Raw genomic sequence first — 18,428 nt, 5'->3', positions numbered from 1 at the left:
GGTATTTTATCATTTTAAGGATTCGGTCCATTTTTTTTTTAGTAATTTTGCAGTAGCTGTTAGACGTGGAGAATTTTTATTAGTAGTTTCAGACATATCTGTAATACAATTAAAGTCCCCCCTATTATTAAGATACCTTTAAATATGCTTGTAATTTGATCTAAATGCTTTTTGACTGTCCCCATCCCAATACCCGGAAACCAATATAGGTTTACTAGTGTCCACAACCTGTTAATAAACTTCAGAATTACTATAGCTATAAGGCCCTCATTGTCTATATATTTATGTATTATTTCAGGATTTAATAAATTGTTTCCCCATAGAATTATTACCCCCCTCTTCTTTGTTTTAAAATTGGAACATGCTAAGGTCTTGAACTCACTTGAGTTCCATGTGAAATTATCATTGCTCTTGAAATGTGTTTCCTGTAAAAAAAGTTATTTGTGATCTATTTAAGTTTAGATATCTTAGTAAGTTAGATCTTTTATTTGGACTGTTTAGACCATTAATGTTTAACGATTATATAGAAAGGTCATTATCAAATTATTTTGAGGAAATATTTAAAGGTGTCATTGACTTTACCTGAAATCATCCCCTCCTTAAAAAATAAAGTATTATTGATTAGTACATAATCAATTATCTCAGTGTAGCAAGTTATCACTAAGGTACTCAATAAGTATACGTCAGGCTCAGTAAAAATAATGAACAATTTAAAAACTAAAATAAATACTAAAGTTAAAGTAGTTAGCTCATTAATCCCTACCCACCATGGAATGAAATACATTCCTAGTCCAGCAGATTGAAACATCTGGTGAACTATCACTCTAACTTCCTTTTCCCATTCCTTTGAGCTCCATATATACTGTAAATAATCAAGAAGTTTATTAAACAACTATTATTGTGATTTAAAAACATTTGGTTGTAGAAGGCATTGTTTAATATGAATTAACTACTATATCATTACCATCTAAACATAGAAAACAAATGCTGTTGAATTATATTAACTTATTCAGCTCATTGTATCAACCTAACTTTCCATATTTAATATGAATTCACTTGTTTAAACACAGACACTTTAATCCTTAATCACAAGGTTTGTAAGCAATAACATAAATTAAAAAAGAATATCACATCTTATAATATCTAAACATATGCTTTCAAGAACTGTTCATCAGATTTAAGAGACTGTATAATTACCTTATAATCTAAATATAGGCTTAATCTTATTATATTTCAGCTAATAGTTATAGTAATGCTTTAGAAAGGCAGTCAAAAAGAAAAAAATGCATATGTTTAAATTATGTAAGTGGTGTAAAGCATAGTAGTTTCTATTGTGTTGATCAGGTACTTGCATCATTGTAGTTGCTTGGTTTACTTTAATTTTAAAATATGGTTCAAACAATCAGATTTAATTTTATATTCTCTTGTACGGGGTCTAACTAGATAAGGGAAATCTAGCTTGTTTCCTAAAGTGTGTTGTGAACGTGCTTCTGTAGGGTACGAGTATACCAACAGCCAATCAAAACATTATCTACTCGTTGTTATGACAACATTAAACTACTCTGCAATTGTAAAGATAGAACTTTTTCCCTAACTCCTGCAAACTGCAGCCTAAATAGACTTTTATATAAACTTCACGAGCACTTATTTCCTGCTCAAACAACTGCCGTGAAAACGGGAGAGAGAGAGAGAGAAAAAAAAAAGACTAAAAACACTGACACACTCCCTCGCATGGAGCACACCACCCCTGACCCAGAGACACCAGGATCAGCTCACAGCGTGTCCATTGCACCTTTAACCCCACTCTCTGCATACTATCTGACATCAGACAACACCAATTCACTCAACCGACAGTGCTTCTCCAATCTGACCCGACACAACTGTACATCAGTTCCACATAATCTGCAACTACAACCAGAAAAAATCGCACTATTCATTATCAATTCAGAAGGCAAAGCAGTACATCACCAGAATTACAACAGTTCCTGGCCTCTATTCCACAGAGAAATCCCACCAGATATCCCTGACAAGTAAAGCTCGCCAGATACTTCAACAAACCCTGCCCAGAAAATCACTCCACTGTCAGCCAACTTCCCAAAATAGGAACAATCGTCAAGCCATTCCAAGTAACAACTATTTCAGTAATGCAGCCATCTAAGAAACCCAAACCCTACTTTCAGTAACTATTTTTTCTTCTAGCTGCAACAATAGTCCCAATCCTTGCAGCAAGCACACAATGACAGATCGGACAAGATTTCAAATAGGGCATAACCCTGGTGTACAACCTTTCTTAGTCAGTGCATCTGAGGCAATAAGCAAAAAAAAATGATGTTATGTAGTCCTATCTCGCCTACATTCTTCACTTGTGGGTTCGGAGTCGAATGTCGGCTCCGACTCTGCCTATTTACTAGCTTGAAAGTCTTTGATTGGCTGGGCTAAGATGGTATCCCACAATACACTGCTCCACATCCCCAGATCTCGTTTGCCGCTTGTAGAGCTTGGACGTGGTTTCGACTTGGCTGTGGCTAAGTATTGCAAAAAACTTTTTCTTGTGAAGATTTTTGGCTAATTGTGTGTATTCAAATAGAGTTGTTATTAGTGTTGTTGCTGCATTACCTTTTGTAGGTTGAGAGTGTGTTTGTGTGTGGTATCCCTTACTCCCGCGGGCTAGGCCCGTTTAAGTTAGAGGACCTAGTCCTCCTTGTGCTGTTTGTCTGGCTGTCTTTAGGTGAGTCTCTTATTTTAAGTTGAGAACCGTTTTATTTAGAGGTTCTCCCCTGTGCCTTGGTTGTGTTTTTACGTGTTCGCTGGTTTCTGTGTCAGCGGTTTCCTGCCTTTTGTCAGTAGCGGCTGCTACATTTGTTGGCTTGGCATGTCTAAGGAACAAAAAGAGCATAAGCCCTCGGGCTTTAAAAAGTGTACAAAGTGTGCCTACAAAATGTCTATCACAGACGGACATTCGGTCTGTGTTTACTGTCTTGGAGCCATCCACCTTCAGGAGTCGTGCAGTTTCTGACACACGTTTAGTCCTCGGGTGCTCCAAGAGAGGAAAAACAAATTGATCCTAAAGGGACTGCTAAAACCGTCCTTTGAGGAGGATTTAGGTTCGGCTCCCAGTCGAAGTCTAAATCCTCCAAATCCAAGAAAGAGGTCTCCGGCTCCATCTATTGTTTCGAAGCCACCTTGTAAAATTACCATTGTCGAATCTGCTTCCTCAGCTCCTCCGACATCTGGGCCGCAGGAGGTAGCTGTGTCGACTGAGTCTGCGTCCGCTCCGATAATTTTGGAACCAATTCAGAGCCGGTCGCCAAGTTTGAGGCAAGCTTCTCCAGATAAGAGGTCTAGGTCTCCATCCATTTCCTCCAAATCCTCCAGGCTTTCCGATTTGGTTGTAGATAGGGTGGTGCAGAGGCTTCTACAGTCGCCGGTGTTGGCCAAACTTTTCTCGGCTCTGACCCAGTCGGCTCCGGAGCCAGCTCTGTTAGTTGTACCTGCTATTCCTCAGAGCGCATCCTTGTCGTCGGAGCTGGTAAGTTCCTCTCCGAGGGACGTTCCTGTGCTGGCGCCAATCCCCCAGCGGGGTTTATCGGTGCCCGCATCTGCTCCGACCTTGTCTGTTCCGTCCACAGGGTTCGAGACTTAGGTCTCTTTGGTCGGGCCCGAGGGGGATGTCTCAGAACACCCTTCGGTTCCGAGCCTCCCCCTTGGTGCCTCGGCTGCAGGGACACCAGTCCCGGTCATGGCCTTGGAAGTTGGTCGGTCCTCCGATTCGGGAGCTCCCACCTTCGAGGCTATGCGGAGCGTGTTTGCTAGGTCAGCTACTTCTCTCGGATCGGTTCTTCCGTCTCCCACAACACCGGCGAGAGCTTCTGACACCCACCTATCCTTGGATAGCAGAGTGCAGGGGCCTAAGGATACCCTCACGAGTGGTCCCCTTCTTTCTGAGGGGCCCTCAGAGCCTGTGCCTGAGGAAACCCCCTGGAAAGAAATCTTGCAAGAGGAAGCACATAGACTCCCAGGACGAGTCTCTCACGTCCGATGCTGACCTCGAGAAATCGGAGGGGTCCTCTAGGTCTTCCTCTGGGGACGTTTTGTTCTCCGATATACTGGAGATCTTGAAACAGAGGAGACTGGCCCTCCAAAACCCCCTCCGAGGAGGAGTCAGTATTCCTTAAGGCCTTTGGCGCTCAGCCTCTCTGCCTCCTGAGTGTCTCCACCCTTCGAGCTACTGGACCTTATTTGTCGGAGGGTGTGGGAGACTCCTGACTCCGTGGAGCCTGTTCCTCGACGCCCCAACAAATTTTTGTCTGCTCCCCAAGGTAAAGAATTTTTGACAAAGGGAGTCCCGGTAGAGGCTATGCTGGTGACGGCTGCCACACAGAAGGAAGTTGCTGAGTCTTCCTCTTCGGTCCATCCTCCTAACAAGGAGTCTAGGACTATGGATCGGTACGGGAAACGTACACTGTCTACAGAGACATTTACCTTGCGGTCGCTGAATTATTTGTTTCATTTCACACGGCTCCAGAGAGATCTCCTTAAGTAGTTAGGAGATACTCTAACGGATAACGTGCCTGAGGCGGTGGTTCAGACTGTCAACGCTCAGCTCTTTACCTACAACTCCATTGCTAACTCTTTCATGCAACTGATTTCGTACGCGGCCGAGGGAGCTAGTAGGGCGGCTAGTTCAGGGGTGGCCCTCAGGAGGCAAGCCTGGCTACGCCTGTGTCACTTTGCGGAGGCCTTTAAGTCTTCCTTTACTGATGCCCCCTTCAATGGTTCCTCCTTGTTCGGGACCAAAGTGAAAGACACACTCACCAGGTGCGAGCAAGAGGGAAAGACCTTGTCTGCTGTGGGAGTCCATTTTTCCCTCCCGTCGAGGCCTTATCTCAAGGCTCAGCGAGGGGGAAAGATGTGGTTCAAAAAATCTCAAAGGTCTTTTCCTACCGCACAGGAGACCCCGAGGCAGGGAGGGGTTGTATTCAGGGAGATGTCACCCCAGAGGCAGAGGGGGCTCCCACAGTTCTGGGGACCATGATTCCTTTCCTGAGGGTGTGCCCGGCTGTGCTTCTCCGGAGCCAGTCGGGGGTCGAATTTCCCGGTTTCTGGAAGCCTAGGTCAATATCACCCAGGACAGATGGATATTGGGGATAATCGCCGGAGGTTACACCATCCCATTTCACTCCACACCTCCCCCCGTCAAAAGGATCCCAGATGGTTCCACCCAGTCAGAGAGGGGTCATACAGCAACAGAGGTTTCTCAGCTGCTAGAAAAAGGAGTCATCCAACCAGTCCCCCCAGATCAGATCGGATTAGGGACTTACTAGAGATTCTTTTTGGTGCCGAAAAGAACGGGGACCTAAGACCCATTTTGGATCTCAGCCAACTCAATCATTACGTACACAAGTCCAAATTCTGGATGGTCACGCTACAATCGATTCTCCCATTATTGGGAAAGGAAGTATGGATGTGCTCCATCAACCTGAAGGATGCTTATTACCACATCAAAATGGACAGAGCATCCAGATTTCATCTGCGCTTCCGGCTGGGAGCCAGGCACTTCCAGTTTCGAGCCCTGCCCTTTGGTCTCACCACAGCCCCCAGGGTGTTCAAGTGCATGGCAGTGGTGACTGCTCACTTGAGACGTCAAGGATTCCAGGTGTTTCCTTATCTGGCCGACTGGCTCCTATCCGATCCACCAAGCATCTACTTCTTCAAAACAGCGATACTGCTATCGATCTTTGTCACCAGTTAGGCATCACAATAAACTGGAAAAAATCTGCCTTGCTACCCTCACAGCGTGCCTCATTTATTGGAGCAGAGTTGGACACTATTCGATTGAGAGCATTCCTACCTATGGAGAGGATAATACAATAAATAAGTGCCAGGGATCACAGGGTTGCAACGACGGGTTCGGATGATGATGTCTCTGACACGTGTGAGGGTAAGACTAGTTCTTCAGTTACTGGGGACAATGGCGTCCACTATCATGATTGTCCCGTTAGCAAGGTTACATATGAGGATCCTACAATGGCTCCTATTCGCCCAATGGTCCTTCCAAAGACTACCGCTATCCCATCCTATCTTAATCACAGGCAAATGCAAGCAGGACCTCAGTTGGTGGCTATGCACCAACAACTTGGATGTAGGAAAACCCTTGGTTCCACCCAACCCGGTAGCCACAGTGACCACGGACGCCTCCCGGATAGGGTGGGGGGGGGATTATCTCGGCAGGATGGTCCAAGGCACGTGGCAGGAGCACGAGATAGACTTGCACATAAATGTCCTGGAGATGAGGGCAGTGCTCCTAGCATTGTAGGCACTTCAGGATGTCCTCCCTCTAGGGACTATTGCGATACACTCAGACAACATGTCAGTAGTGTGGTATCTCAACAAACAAGGAGGAACCAGATCGTACCCACTATGCAGGAAGGCCATGAGAGTGTGGAATTGGGCGATAGCTTCCCAACGGGCCTTGGGTGGCAATGCACATCCCGGGGAAAACCAGTGTGATTGCAGACAGGCTAAGCAGGGCGATCCTCATGCCTTACGAGTGGTCCCTGAACCGCCGGGTGGCGGACAGTGTATTCAGCAAATGGGGTCAGCCTTGCTGCGATCTGTTTGCCAGCCCCCTCAATGCGAAATGCAGCAACTACTTCTCGCTGATCCCCCCACCGGGGGGATCTCCAAGGGACGCTCTTGCACACAATTGGCCCTCGGGTCTACTGTATGCTTTCCCTCAGTTTCCCCTTATCTCGAGGGTGATTCAGAAAGCGCTATCCTTGGGAAGCAGATTGATTCTGATTGCGCCACACTGGCCTCGACAAGTATGGCTCCCCTTCCTTCAACCTTACATCGTGGATGCTCCTTGGACTCTGGACCCTCATCCAGACTTGTTGACACATATGTCGGGACAACTCCACTCCTCCCTGGAGATCCTCCGGCTGACCACCTGGCTACTCCACTTCCATCCGTAGTCAGGTGTCATGATTTTTCTCCAGACGTGGTCCATATTCTTTCGTCCTCTCATAAGCCGTCCACTAGGAAGATCTACTCTAGCAAGTGGAAGAGGTTTTCGATATTGGCCCAGTCCAAAGGTATTGACCCCTACACAGCCCCCATTGACTCTGTGTTGGAATTTTTTCTCATTTATTCTACCAAGGGTCTGCCTCAGCCACCATCAAAATTCAGCTGGCGGCTATTTCAAATTATCATGTGGCTTATGAACCTAGCTTAATGGCACACAGGCTGTGTAGAGCATTCCTGAAAGGCACTCTTCTCCTTCGTCCCCCTGTATCTCAACCTGTTATGCCCTGGGACCTCAATTTTGTTCTGCAGGCCCTCGCTCTCCCATCCTTTGAGCCCCGCGGCTTCCTGCGATTTAAAATTTCTTACATGGAAATCTGCCTTTTTGATAGCTATCACATCGGGCTAGACAAGTATCAGAACTCCAGGCCCTATCAGTCAAGCCCCCATATTTGGTATTCCATAACGATAGTCTCTCTCAGACCAAATCCGTCCTTTCTTCCCAAAGTGACTTCCTTATCTAATATTAATCAGTCCATTGAGCTGCTGGTCTTTTTCCCCAACTTCTCAAATAAGGCAGAGTACCAGTTTCATCTGTTGGATGTTCATAGGCAACTACGCTTTTATCTACACAGGACTAAAGATTGGCGGAAGTCAGACCAGGTCTTCGTTTCATTCTCAGAGAATCGCTTGGGGTCTGCGGTTTCCATGGTCTCCATCTCTAGGTGGATAGCTGGTTGCGTCTCCTTTATCAGGCAGGGGGAAAGAGCCTGCCTTTTCCAGTCAGAGCACACACTACCAGAGCAGTTTCCACTTCCACAGCCTTTCCGGCTAGGTTATCGATGGATGATATATGTGCGGCTGCAACATGGGCTTCTCCTCACACATTTGTTTCCCATTACAAATTGGATGTGGTGTCCAGGGGCAGATCATCTTTTGGCTCCACAGTGCTCAGGAGTATTTTCCATTGAGCCACCCAGGATGTAGGTGCTAGGGACGCTGTCCCACAAGTGAAGAATGTAGACGAGATAGGGACTACATAACATCAGTTAGTTATGTACTCACCATAACGTTAGATGTATGTAGTCCATCTCGCCTCACATTCTTCATTACCCCCCCACCGTCCCCCATGCCTGGAGGATTTGGAGGATCTCCTTGTACTTCTGATGTTAATTTGTTGGACCTCGTTGTTATGGGTGTGTGTGTGTTTGGGCGATGGATACGATACTTCTGTTGGCAGCAAACTAGATCTGGGGATGTGGAGCAGTGTATTGTGGGATACCATCTCAGCCCAGCCAATCAAAGACTTTTGAGCTAGTAAATAGGCAGAGTCGGAGCCGACATTCAGCTCCGAACCCACAAGTGAAGAATGTGAGGCGAGATGGACTAACTACATACATCTAACGTTATGGTGAATACATAACTAACTGTTTTTCACCATAATACCAACAGCGATGATTACGGCAATACTCTCCAGAAGCATGCACATTGTTTAAGGCCATTGCAAAGACCCCAGCTAATTATCAATGACTGCAGTGTATATATTATGCAATAGGCTGTGGGCAGTATAACAAAGGTCAAAATAAATAGGTATGCAATAATTGTCATTTATGCCAGGAAAGGAAGTTGATGTTTTAATACTGCAATGAATATAAATTAATGTGTTGAATATAAATTAATGTGTATTCTGTGTGTATTTGCAGTTCGTTAGATCACCTCTTCCATACATTACTCTAATGCATCGTCCAAGGGCAGGGCATTCATTTTTGCTTAATTCAAATAATTCTATACTCTTCCCGATCACAGTATGTTCGTTACTAATCGATCTAACATTTTAACATGGAATGAAGTTTAGGTAGTATATTTAAAATGTAAAAACAAAAATAGAAAAAAATAAATAACTGTTTTATACGTACCTAGATTGACAACCACACACCAGTTTGGAACAATCAAAGCCAATCGGATAAAGCATATGTATATTTACTCTACCATTACTAAATGATAAGCAAGGTAAACTCCAGATTTATATTATAGACAATTTACTGCATGTAATAACTGCAACTCAAAATGAGTCTCTTAACATCCTCATTCACATCAGCAATAAGGAAATACCTTCTTGTTACTTCAATTTTAACTGACAGATCTCAATAGCGTTTCTCCATTTAAAAATGGGAATGTTTCATAGATGCGAGGAACATTTCATTAATATAGTCTAAAAAGCCTATATGTGCCACTGTATGAGACTCAGACTGAAAATAACAATAAACATTTTAATTAAAGGAAAATTAATTAAATAGACATGACACTAGTAGGCTGAAAAACAGTTATAAAACATAATTTAACTTTGATATTACTAGATTAAATAGCTATATTAAGTAGTAGAAATTTTAACATTTATTTATTAAACCAAAGAGAATACATATGTTTAGGTTGCAGTTGACACTTTGAGAGATTTCATAGAAGTTGGTACTTTGGGATTCAGTTTTCTGTTTCTTTTTTTGACATCAGTCCAGCCATTTTTGTCGGTGGCTCTCTTCGGGGGTGGGGATGCCCATTCCATATCTTCAGAAATGGTTATAATGTTATTGTTTTGAATGAAATGCACGGCTTCTTCCAGAGTGTTGAAGGTTCTCATCTCACTTAGGAGCATTATTTTAATTTTTGCAGGAAAGGCTATTTGAGCTTTAATATTATGTTTTAGAGTTTTTATTAGAGGCCATACATGTTTTCTCTGTTCTAGCACTTTAGTGGAGTAGTCCTTGTCAAATCGTATTGTGTTCTGGTTATATTTTATAGGACTTTTCCTCCAAGCTGTTTTTAGCACCAGTTCTTTGTCCATAAAAGATAAGAATTTTACTGTAATTGATCTTGGTGGTATGATTGATGTTGATGAAGTTGTTGCTGAAGTTCTGTTCCCCAGAGCACGATGGGCCCTTTCTTTTCGAAAGGAAAAACCTTCTTTAAGATTTAGAGCCTCTGGTATCCAAGAGTTTAGGAAAGATATTGTGTCCCCTCCTTCTGTTTTCTCAGGTAAACCAAAAATCCTGATGTTTGACCTCTCTCTATTTTCAAGATCATCTAGTTTGTTAGATAACCAAGTATTCTGCTTCAAGAGAAACTGTTTTCTCCTCTTTGAGCCTTTGATCAATGTCAGTCAAAAGTTTCAATGTTTGTTAACTTTGACTGGTGTTGCTGAAGTATTTCTTTGAAGACCTCTGTTTGCTTCTGTGAGTCCTCTTCTGGGTTCTGTAGATTAATCTTACAATCATCCATTTTTATTGATAATTCTTGTAATGTGGCAGTCACCAGTTGTAGTTCCTTCTTTAGTGTCAAGTCAGCATGAGAATTCTTTAGGTTGCGCATCTCTTCAGATGCTGTGTATAGACTTCTAAGTAATTTGACAGGAAATTTCTTTTAGAAATCCACCAAAATTTGTATTTAGTTGCTTTAGACTATTAACTAAATATTTGTAGTAGTTTTATTAGTAATAGATCATTTAATTTTCTGAATTTAGTACTAATCTATGGAGCTCCAAAAAAGGCTGCTTTTCAGTTAGCCATTCAGGCTCCGCCCCCTAATCGTAAGTTTTGAATGTTTGTGTGAATGGTTTGTTACTTAAAAATGGTGCAGAGTAATACTGATTTCTGGGTGGGACCTGTACCAGCTGGTACTAGAGGAGCAGTAGTATGAAACAATTTTGCCTCCTCAAAATTTACCTGTAGCTACTTGAAAGTCCAGCAGGTTAGTGGACGGGAGTGGAAGCCAGGTCGCTAGTTAGTATTGATAAAATTTTCTCTCAAAATGAATTACTAGGAGTACTTCATACATATGTACGTTGTTTTGACCCCTGAAAAAAAAATTTTTTTTTTAGTAAACTTTTGAGTGTATATATATATATATATATATATATATATATATATATATATATGTGTGTACATACGCACACACACGCACATATATACATATAAAATGTGTGTATAGATAAAAATATATAATGTGTTTTTTTATTTTATTTATGGATTAATATCCTGATTTACTTGACCACTAACTTGTGTTTTGTTTTCCTAGGATGATTCAAAGCCACCTTACTCGTATGCACAATTGATAGTACAAGCAATCACTATGGCACCAGATAAACAACTTACACTAAATGGAATTTACACTCATATTACTAAAAACTATCCATACTACAGGACTGCTGACAAAGGCTGGCAGGTAAATTTGATAATGGAAGTTTTATAAAGCTTACTTTTAAAACATTATGTGAATAACTGGCTGAAAATAGGTGAGTTTCTCATGCACATTTGTGTTTGTCTTTGTGTAATGTGACTGTTTTCTTTGATAACTTGGAAGCCTTTGATTTTATTGTGATTTAGTCAGTCCTATCCTCCTTATTCTCATGTTGCAGTATTCTGCATATGGGTTTACTCCTCGTCTCGTGTACGTACAGCCGGTATACAAAAGTTTTCAGTCCCTCTGAGGTGTGTGTGACATAAACGTGGCAGAGGGAATGTGGGCCATAAAAGTGACATCAGCACGCACCGGCCCTCAGAACTTCTCAGCCGACAGTCATATGCCAGGTGCTACAGCTACTGCTGATGTCTGATTCGTATAAATCAGATAAGTACCCCTTTGGGGACCTTTTCAGTCTCTCCTTTAAAGGTGTATTGCCTGTTTATGTCTTCCAGAAAGGGTAATTGTCAGTGCGGCCACCAGATCCCTCATAAGGACACCCATGATAAATGCCTTTTCTGATTGAGATGATCGCACGACCACAACACCTGCCCTATCTGCCAGGCATTTGTACGTAAGCCCCTTCTTAGCCACTTGCACTCATTAAACCTGTACTTGGAAAACCAACAGCTTAAGCAGATCACTTTAGGAATGGTGGGCTCCTCAGATGTTTCTTTGGAACCGCCAAAAAAGAAGCCCAAGACTCTATGGCTTTCAACTACCGCTGAGCCTCTTCCATCCGATCCTCAGCCTGTGGCCAACTTCGACCTGGTAGAAGGAGCCTGATTTGGATGTGCTGCATTGGATAGAGTGGTTACCTTCACGGATGCCACACAATCCCTTGGCAAGAGCACGTCCGCTGAGGCTATACCAGCGTTGGTCTCTGCTGGGAGGGAGCCAGTGCTCTCCGAAGGCCTGTCTGATCCCTCCAGTCCTTTACAGTCTGCAGATTCTAGGCCTCGACAGACGAATGCTAGGCCCCTTAAAAGAAAGGAAAAGAGAGCATATTTCTCCCTCTCCTGAAAGCATGCCGGATTGGCAGGCTTTTAGTCAAAGCCTTTTGGTTTCATGGCCTTGAGGCCTACCTCTGCTGGTGGTACTCCCACAGTCCCTTCCTCTCCTGAGCCCTAGGTCTCAGACCCGAACACTAGGGGAAGAGAAGGATTTCTCTGATTCCTGAGAGGAATCACTTTCTTGTACTTCACAGATTTCTTCACCTTTGGGCTATGGCTCCCCAGAGGAAGAATCAGTTGATCCCGACCCCTCAGCAGAAGACTTAACTTTTGGAGAAACTGTCTCCAGGATGAAGGAACACTTCAAATGGGAATCCTCTGAAATGAATGAGGTCCAAAAAAGATGTTATGTCCTCATTCCAAAGGATTCCCCAAACCCATCTTCTGTTCCACCCATCCTTCCTGCATTTTTAGATGCCTTCTCAGGATCTCTTAACTCAGGCTCCCAACCTCCTGCTCCACGCAGACCAGACAGACTTTACCAGGTGCCTGACACCGCTAAGCCTCTGCTCGTGTCCCAACAGCTGATCCAGTCACTATCTCTATATCTATGGACAAGGCCTCTAAGCTCCTGTCCAGTGCCACCATTCTCCCTGCTGATAGACAGTAAGACAATGGAACGTCTGGTTAAAAAGATATATACTTCTGCTACCTTGTACTTCAGAGCAACAAGCTACCAACTCACATGGCCAAGTACGCCTTATCCCTCTTGGAATCTGCCTCCAAACTCCTGGCGGATATTCCAGACTGCTCTTCCTAAGCATCACTGTCCTCTCTCTTGGCTCTCTCCTCCCAGGTTTCCGGACACACTATAAAGTGCAGTTATGGTGCTGCTGAATGCTCAGCCAGGTCAGCAGCATCAGCATCTGCCTTGCGTAGGTATTCCTGGCTTTCCTCCAACCCCTGCCTGATGATTTCAGGACAAAGCTTATTGATGCTCCCTTGGACAATACTGCATTATTTGGCTCTAAGGTAGCAAACCTTTTCAAGTCCCTTCAGCAAAAAGGTAAAGAAATGCAAGACCTGAAACATTTACTGGTTTCTCCCTTTCCTAAGTTCCAAAGAAACTATCCAGCTAAGACTCTGTTCATTAGGAAACACTCCCGTCGTGCTGCTCCTTCAAGGCCAAGGAAGTCTACTAGAAAGCAACCCCCTCCAGTTGGAGCACCTTCCTCCTCTAGCCAGAGACCACCCTTTCAGGACAGGTAGCATCTGACTACCTGCCATCCTTGATTCTTCCTCCCCCTTCTGTACCACTGTCGGCCTGACTGTCTCACTACCTCCCCGTGTGGACCAACCTCACCTCAGACAAATGGGTCCTATCCATACTACAGAACAGTTGATTCATGTCTTGGATCTTCCCTCCAAAAAGGAGAGGCATCCCCCAACCACCTACGCAACAACTGCACTTCATGCAATTGGTACTGCAGACAATAGCTCTGGACACCATTGAGGCAGTCCCCCCCCCCCCCCCAAGCTGCAAAAGGAAGGATTCTATTCCAGGATCTTCCTTGTCCCCAGAAAAGACGGACCATGGCAACCTATATTAGATCTCTTCTGTCTCAACCCTTTCTTAAAGGCCCTTTCTTTCAGAATGTTGACCCTACCAGCCCTGCTTTCCCTCCTGATCCTCTAAGGGTTCATGGCAAAATTAGATATAAAAGATGTTCATCTTCACATTCCAATTAAACCATCTTACAGGAAATATTTCAGGTTCTTGGTGGGTTCTTCTCACTTAAAATTCTCTGCCTTGCCTTTTGGACTTTCCACTGTGCCCAGAGTCTTCACAAAATGCTTGGCCCCAGTGATTGCTTATTGCAGGACAATTTGAATACAAATATTCCCTTACCTGGATGACATTGTTGATCCAGGCTGCTAGCCAAGAGATCCTCCAGCTGCATATCCATGTTGTAGTGACCCTGCTACAGTTACTGGGATTTCAGCTAAACTTACCCAAATCACATCTACACTCAACCCAAGACAATGGTCTTCCTTGGGTGCAGAATATGCTGAGACCTCATGGAAGCATACCTACCTCCCCTCAAAGTGTACTAATTGACAGAACATAATCTTCAGGTCCTTCACTCCACAGAGACGACAGCAAGGCAGTACCTCAGATTGTTTGGCTACATGGCAGCCACCATCCCCATGCTACCTGTAGCAAGACTGCATATGAGAAAGTTAGTGGTATGTTTGGTCAGTCTGAACACAGCACTCACATCCACTGGAGCACAGGATGCCACTTCTCCCATGCCTGAAAAAGGAAATACAGTAGTGGTTGGCACAGGTGATCCACAACCCAGGTTTCCCTCTCCAGCCACCTCAGCCAGCACAACTCATGCGCACAGACACCTCAGACTTGAGCTAGGGAGCAACTCTGGGCCACCGAAGGGTGCAGGGCCTCTGAGCAAAACCCCACAAGTTGGAACACATCAATGCCCGAGAGTTGAGACCAATTCTTCTAGTCCTCCAGGCGTTTCTACCTTTCCTCGAGCAGGGACTTCTGAAGATATATTTATTTTATTTATTATTTGTTGAGCGGGAAAGTCCACTGGGTCAGATACCCATTTTCAGTGTTGGCCCTGGGAGAAAAGCTTCACAAGCAACATACAAAGGAACACAATAATTGAACACAGTGACCTTGATGTTCTTCGTGTTTCACTGTTGCAGTCATTACATTTGGGTAATCTGCTGGCAGGTTGCCCTCAGTCGGCCTGAATTCCAAAGTCTTGGATCCTGCGTTGGTTGCGGTCTCCTTTTCCATGATGTCAGAGGTATATAACATGCAGCCGACGCCATTTTCTTTAGTCTTTCTTGCCGCGCGGTGCCCAAAGCAGAAGCATTTCGTAAGTGCTGGTTGGCCGACTACTGAAATTTTCGAGTTTGAGTTTCAGAACCGAAGTCTTCATTAAAGCTAAGTACCCAATTGGGGAAACTTTTTTTTTTTGCTCCATACCGATGTCAGAAAAAGTTAATAATTGTATTACTTGTGGGAAGCAAATACCTCATAAGGATTTCCATTTATACTGTATTCCTTGCCTAGGCCCTGATCACAACGTGCCTGGCTGTCGGTTTTGTGCTAGATTTAACCAATGCACTATTAAGCGTCTGTATATTTTTGCCTCAAAGTATTTTGGAAACAGATTTAACTACCCAGAAATGTTGGATAGCAATCCGACTACCGGAGTACATAAACGCAAAGAAAAGGACAGAGAAAGGAAGTCGAGATCCAAAACAGACGAAGCTTCTCCTAAGCCAGTCGCCGGTACTCATTGAGGTGCTTTCGCAGCCCCTGATACCCGCTACCTTCGAGTCGCAGGCCTCTACCGACACCCATGTGGAGTCCGGCATGCCGTAAGATACTCAAGGTATTGGACCGACGGATGTATCTCCCTCGGATGGGTCCAGTGCCGCTGAGCAGGCACCGGCTTCTGAGGGTGTATTCAGACCTCAACATTTGTATATCAAACCGACGACAGCTGCAAAACCAAAGACAAAGGCAACTTCTAAAACTAAAAAAAAGATGCATGAGCCACGTGCACAGGCCTCTATGCCTAAAAAACAGATGATTAAAATGGCTGAAGACCTTATTACTTTGATCAGGGGTACCCATCCCCCTCCAGACAAGAGGCCTAGGCAAGACACTGATTATGAATCTTCAGATCAGGTTTCTATTTCTTCTGATCAGGAATTATCTATACCTCCCTATGAGGATTCTGATGCAGAGGAGTCTGTACAACCTGCTTCTCCTCCTGAGGATTATTAATTTGGGGAAACCTTTCGTACTTTGAGGGAGCATTTTCACTGGGAGAGTCAAGACTTCTCAGAATCAAAAAAGAGGCTCTGGTATTTCCTTCTCCCTCAACACAGGCCTTTAGCCATTCCCCCTGTTTTAGACATTGTGGATGATGTGTTTTCGGAGTCTAGCTTAACCCCTGACTCCTTACCTCCGACTCCCAGTAAGCCTGACAGATATTACAGGGTCCCTGACTCGCATACATTTTTATATTTTTATTTAGAAACCCTGCTGCTGATCCTGAAACTATTTCACAGGGTCCAAAGGGAGTTAAGGCCTCAACAGCAAAAAGTCCTACCCCCTCTGACAGAGATTCAAGGGCACTGGACAGATGGGGAAAAAAGGTTTATACATCTGCAGCCTTGGCAATCAGAGCCTTAAACTGTCAGTTTCATATGCTTAAGTATCAATAACATGTTATGGGATTGGTGAAACAGAAAATTGTTCATTTCTGAATGTGCAGAAAATAAAGAATTGCAGGAATTATTGAACAGGTTGGAAAGCATACTTTGCAATGTGGTTTTGACTCCTTTGAGGCCTTCTGCAGGGCCGCTGTTACTGGATCTGTGATTAGGAGGCATGCCTGGCTAAAGGAACAAAATTTGCTTGATCATGTTAAAGCTAAATTGCTAGATGCACCTTTACAGCATGATACTCTGGTATTAAGGCAGAAGAGGTTTTAAAGAAAATGGAAGACAAAGCTAAGTCTATGCAAACTGTTAGACTTCTTACAAGTGCAGCCACCAAGATTCAGTAGACACTGGCCTACAAAGAATTGGTCCTTTCCTGTGTCAGAGCTCAAAGGGGCAAATCCAGACACCCTAAGGGTTCCAGATACCCGGCGCAAGATTCATACAGGTCAAAGCAGTGGGGGGCGCTTCTACCTCCAAATCTGGAGGAGATAAAGTGCAAACCTACAGAAAACAGTCCCAATGACTTCCATCTGCCTGCACCAAGCACTTATCTTTTGACAGCACCCTTAGAGGGAAAATTAGCACATTTTGCTCAAAATTGGCAGTTAATAAACCAGGACAAGTGGGTACCAAGTATCACAGAGATACAGATTCCATTTCCACACACTGCCAATGGCAAACAGTTGGCCCAGATCTGCCCAAAAATCAGTGGGCAGAGGCACAGAAACAGGTTACGTCCCTCATGGATATGGGGGCCATTCAGCCAGTACCAGAACAAGAAAAAGGGCAAGGTTTTTACTCAAGACTGTTCTTGGTACCCAGAAAGGTCAAGGCCTGGTGGCCAGTACTGGATTTATCAATTTTGAACACATACCTGGACATTCCAAAATTCAAAATGCTGACTTTGCTGCAGCTTCTGCCCATGCTGGGCAAGAATGCTTGGCTGGTGACATTAGACCTAAGAGGCTTACCTGCATGTCCCAATAAGACAATCGTGCAGAAGATGCCTCAGATTCAAGGCTGGCTTAATGCATTACCAATTCTCTGCACTGCCCTGTGGCTTATCTACTGCGCCCAGGGTCTTCCCAAAGTGCCTGGCACTAGTAATTGCATTTTGCAGACAAAAAAGTATACAAATGGACACTTACTTGGACGACTGTCTCATTCAAGCAGAGAGAGCAAGGTCATTCTTCAACACCTGGCGTTTGTGAAAAGGCTTCTAACATGCCTAGGGTACACAATAAACAAAAGTAAATCACAACTGGTACCCTCTCAAAAGATAACATTCCTGGGTGCAAGCTTGAATACAACTGCCCAGATGGCTTACCTCACGCCAGACAAGAAAAGGCAATTGACTACTTACTTCAGACTGATGGCAACAAAAACCCAGATATCTGCTAGACATATTCTGCAGGCTTTGGGCTTCATGGCATCCTGCATCCTACTGATTCCATATGCAAGACTGCATATGAGGAAACTTCAATGGTACCTAAAAAGTTTATGGAGTCAACATTCTCACAATCTGGAAACAATGAATGTTAAGTTGTCTATCTCGCCTTCATTCTTGCTGGATGGGGTTCGGAGCCGACCTCGGCTCCGACTCGGCCACTCTAAAAGCTCGAGAGTTGGTTCCACCGGCTCGAGGCTCCCCTTATATCCCACAATGCTAGGCGTGAGTTACCTCAGATCTCGTTTGCCACTACAGTGATCGAGGTGTTTGGTTTCTACCGGCTTCTTGGTGAGTAACTTTGGAGTAAAATTTAGTATACTTAAACCCCTTTAGTTTTTAATTTTAACAGTTTCCCTTAGTTTAGTGGAATTTCACCCCTTTCTCTCTAAAATCCCATTTTTTCCACAAGAACTTATAAGTTCTTCCCTCGGGCCTTTGGGCCTTTTTCTTCCATCCCCTAGTGGTGTGTGTGTGTTTTTTTCTCAGAATTTAAAACTTTG

The 18,428-nt window shown here is 44.0% G+C and overlaps 1 protein-coding gene across 3 annotated transcripts in view; it reads left to right on the top strand.

The window, feature by feature from the left end:
• Positions 1-18,428, top strand: part of FOXK2 (forkhead box K2) — a 1,878,646-nt gene that overhangs the window by 659,103 nt on the left and 1,201,115 nt on the right. For all 3 annotated transcript variants that reach the window (XM_044068131.1, XM_044068130.1, XM_044068128.1), the window contains exon 4: positions 11,092-11,238. In XM_044068131.1, coding sequence (XP_043924066.1) covers positions 11,092-11,238 — 147 coding nt within the window. The remainder of the gene's footprint in view (positions 1-11,091; positions 11,239-18,428) is intronic.

This window comes from Protopterus annectens, chromosome 4.part0 (assembly GCF_019279795.1).
Source record: "Protopterus annectens isolate FY-2018-M chromosome 4.part0, PAN1.0, whole genome shotgun sequence".
NCBI classification, from domain to species: Eukaryota; Metazoa; Chordata; order Ceratodontiformes; family Protopteridae; genus Protopterus; species Protopterus annectens.
The sequence above is the reverse complement of the archived record's forward strand: the minus strand, read 5'-3'. Positions and strand labels throughout refer to the sequence as shown.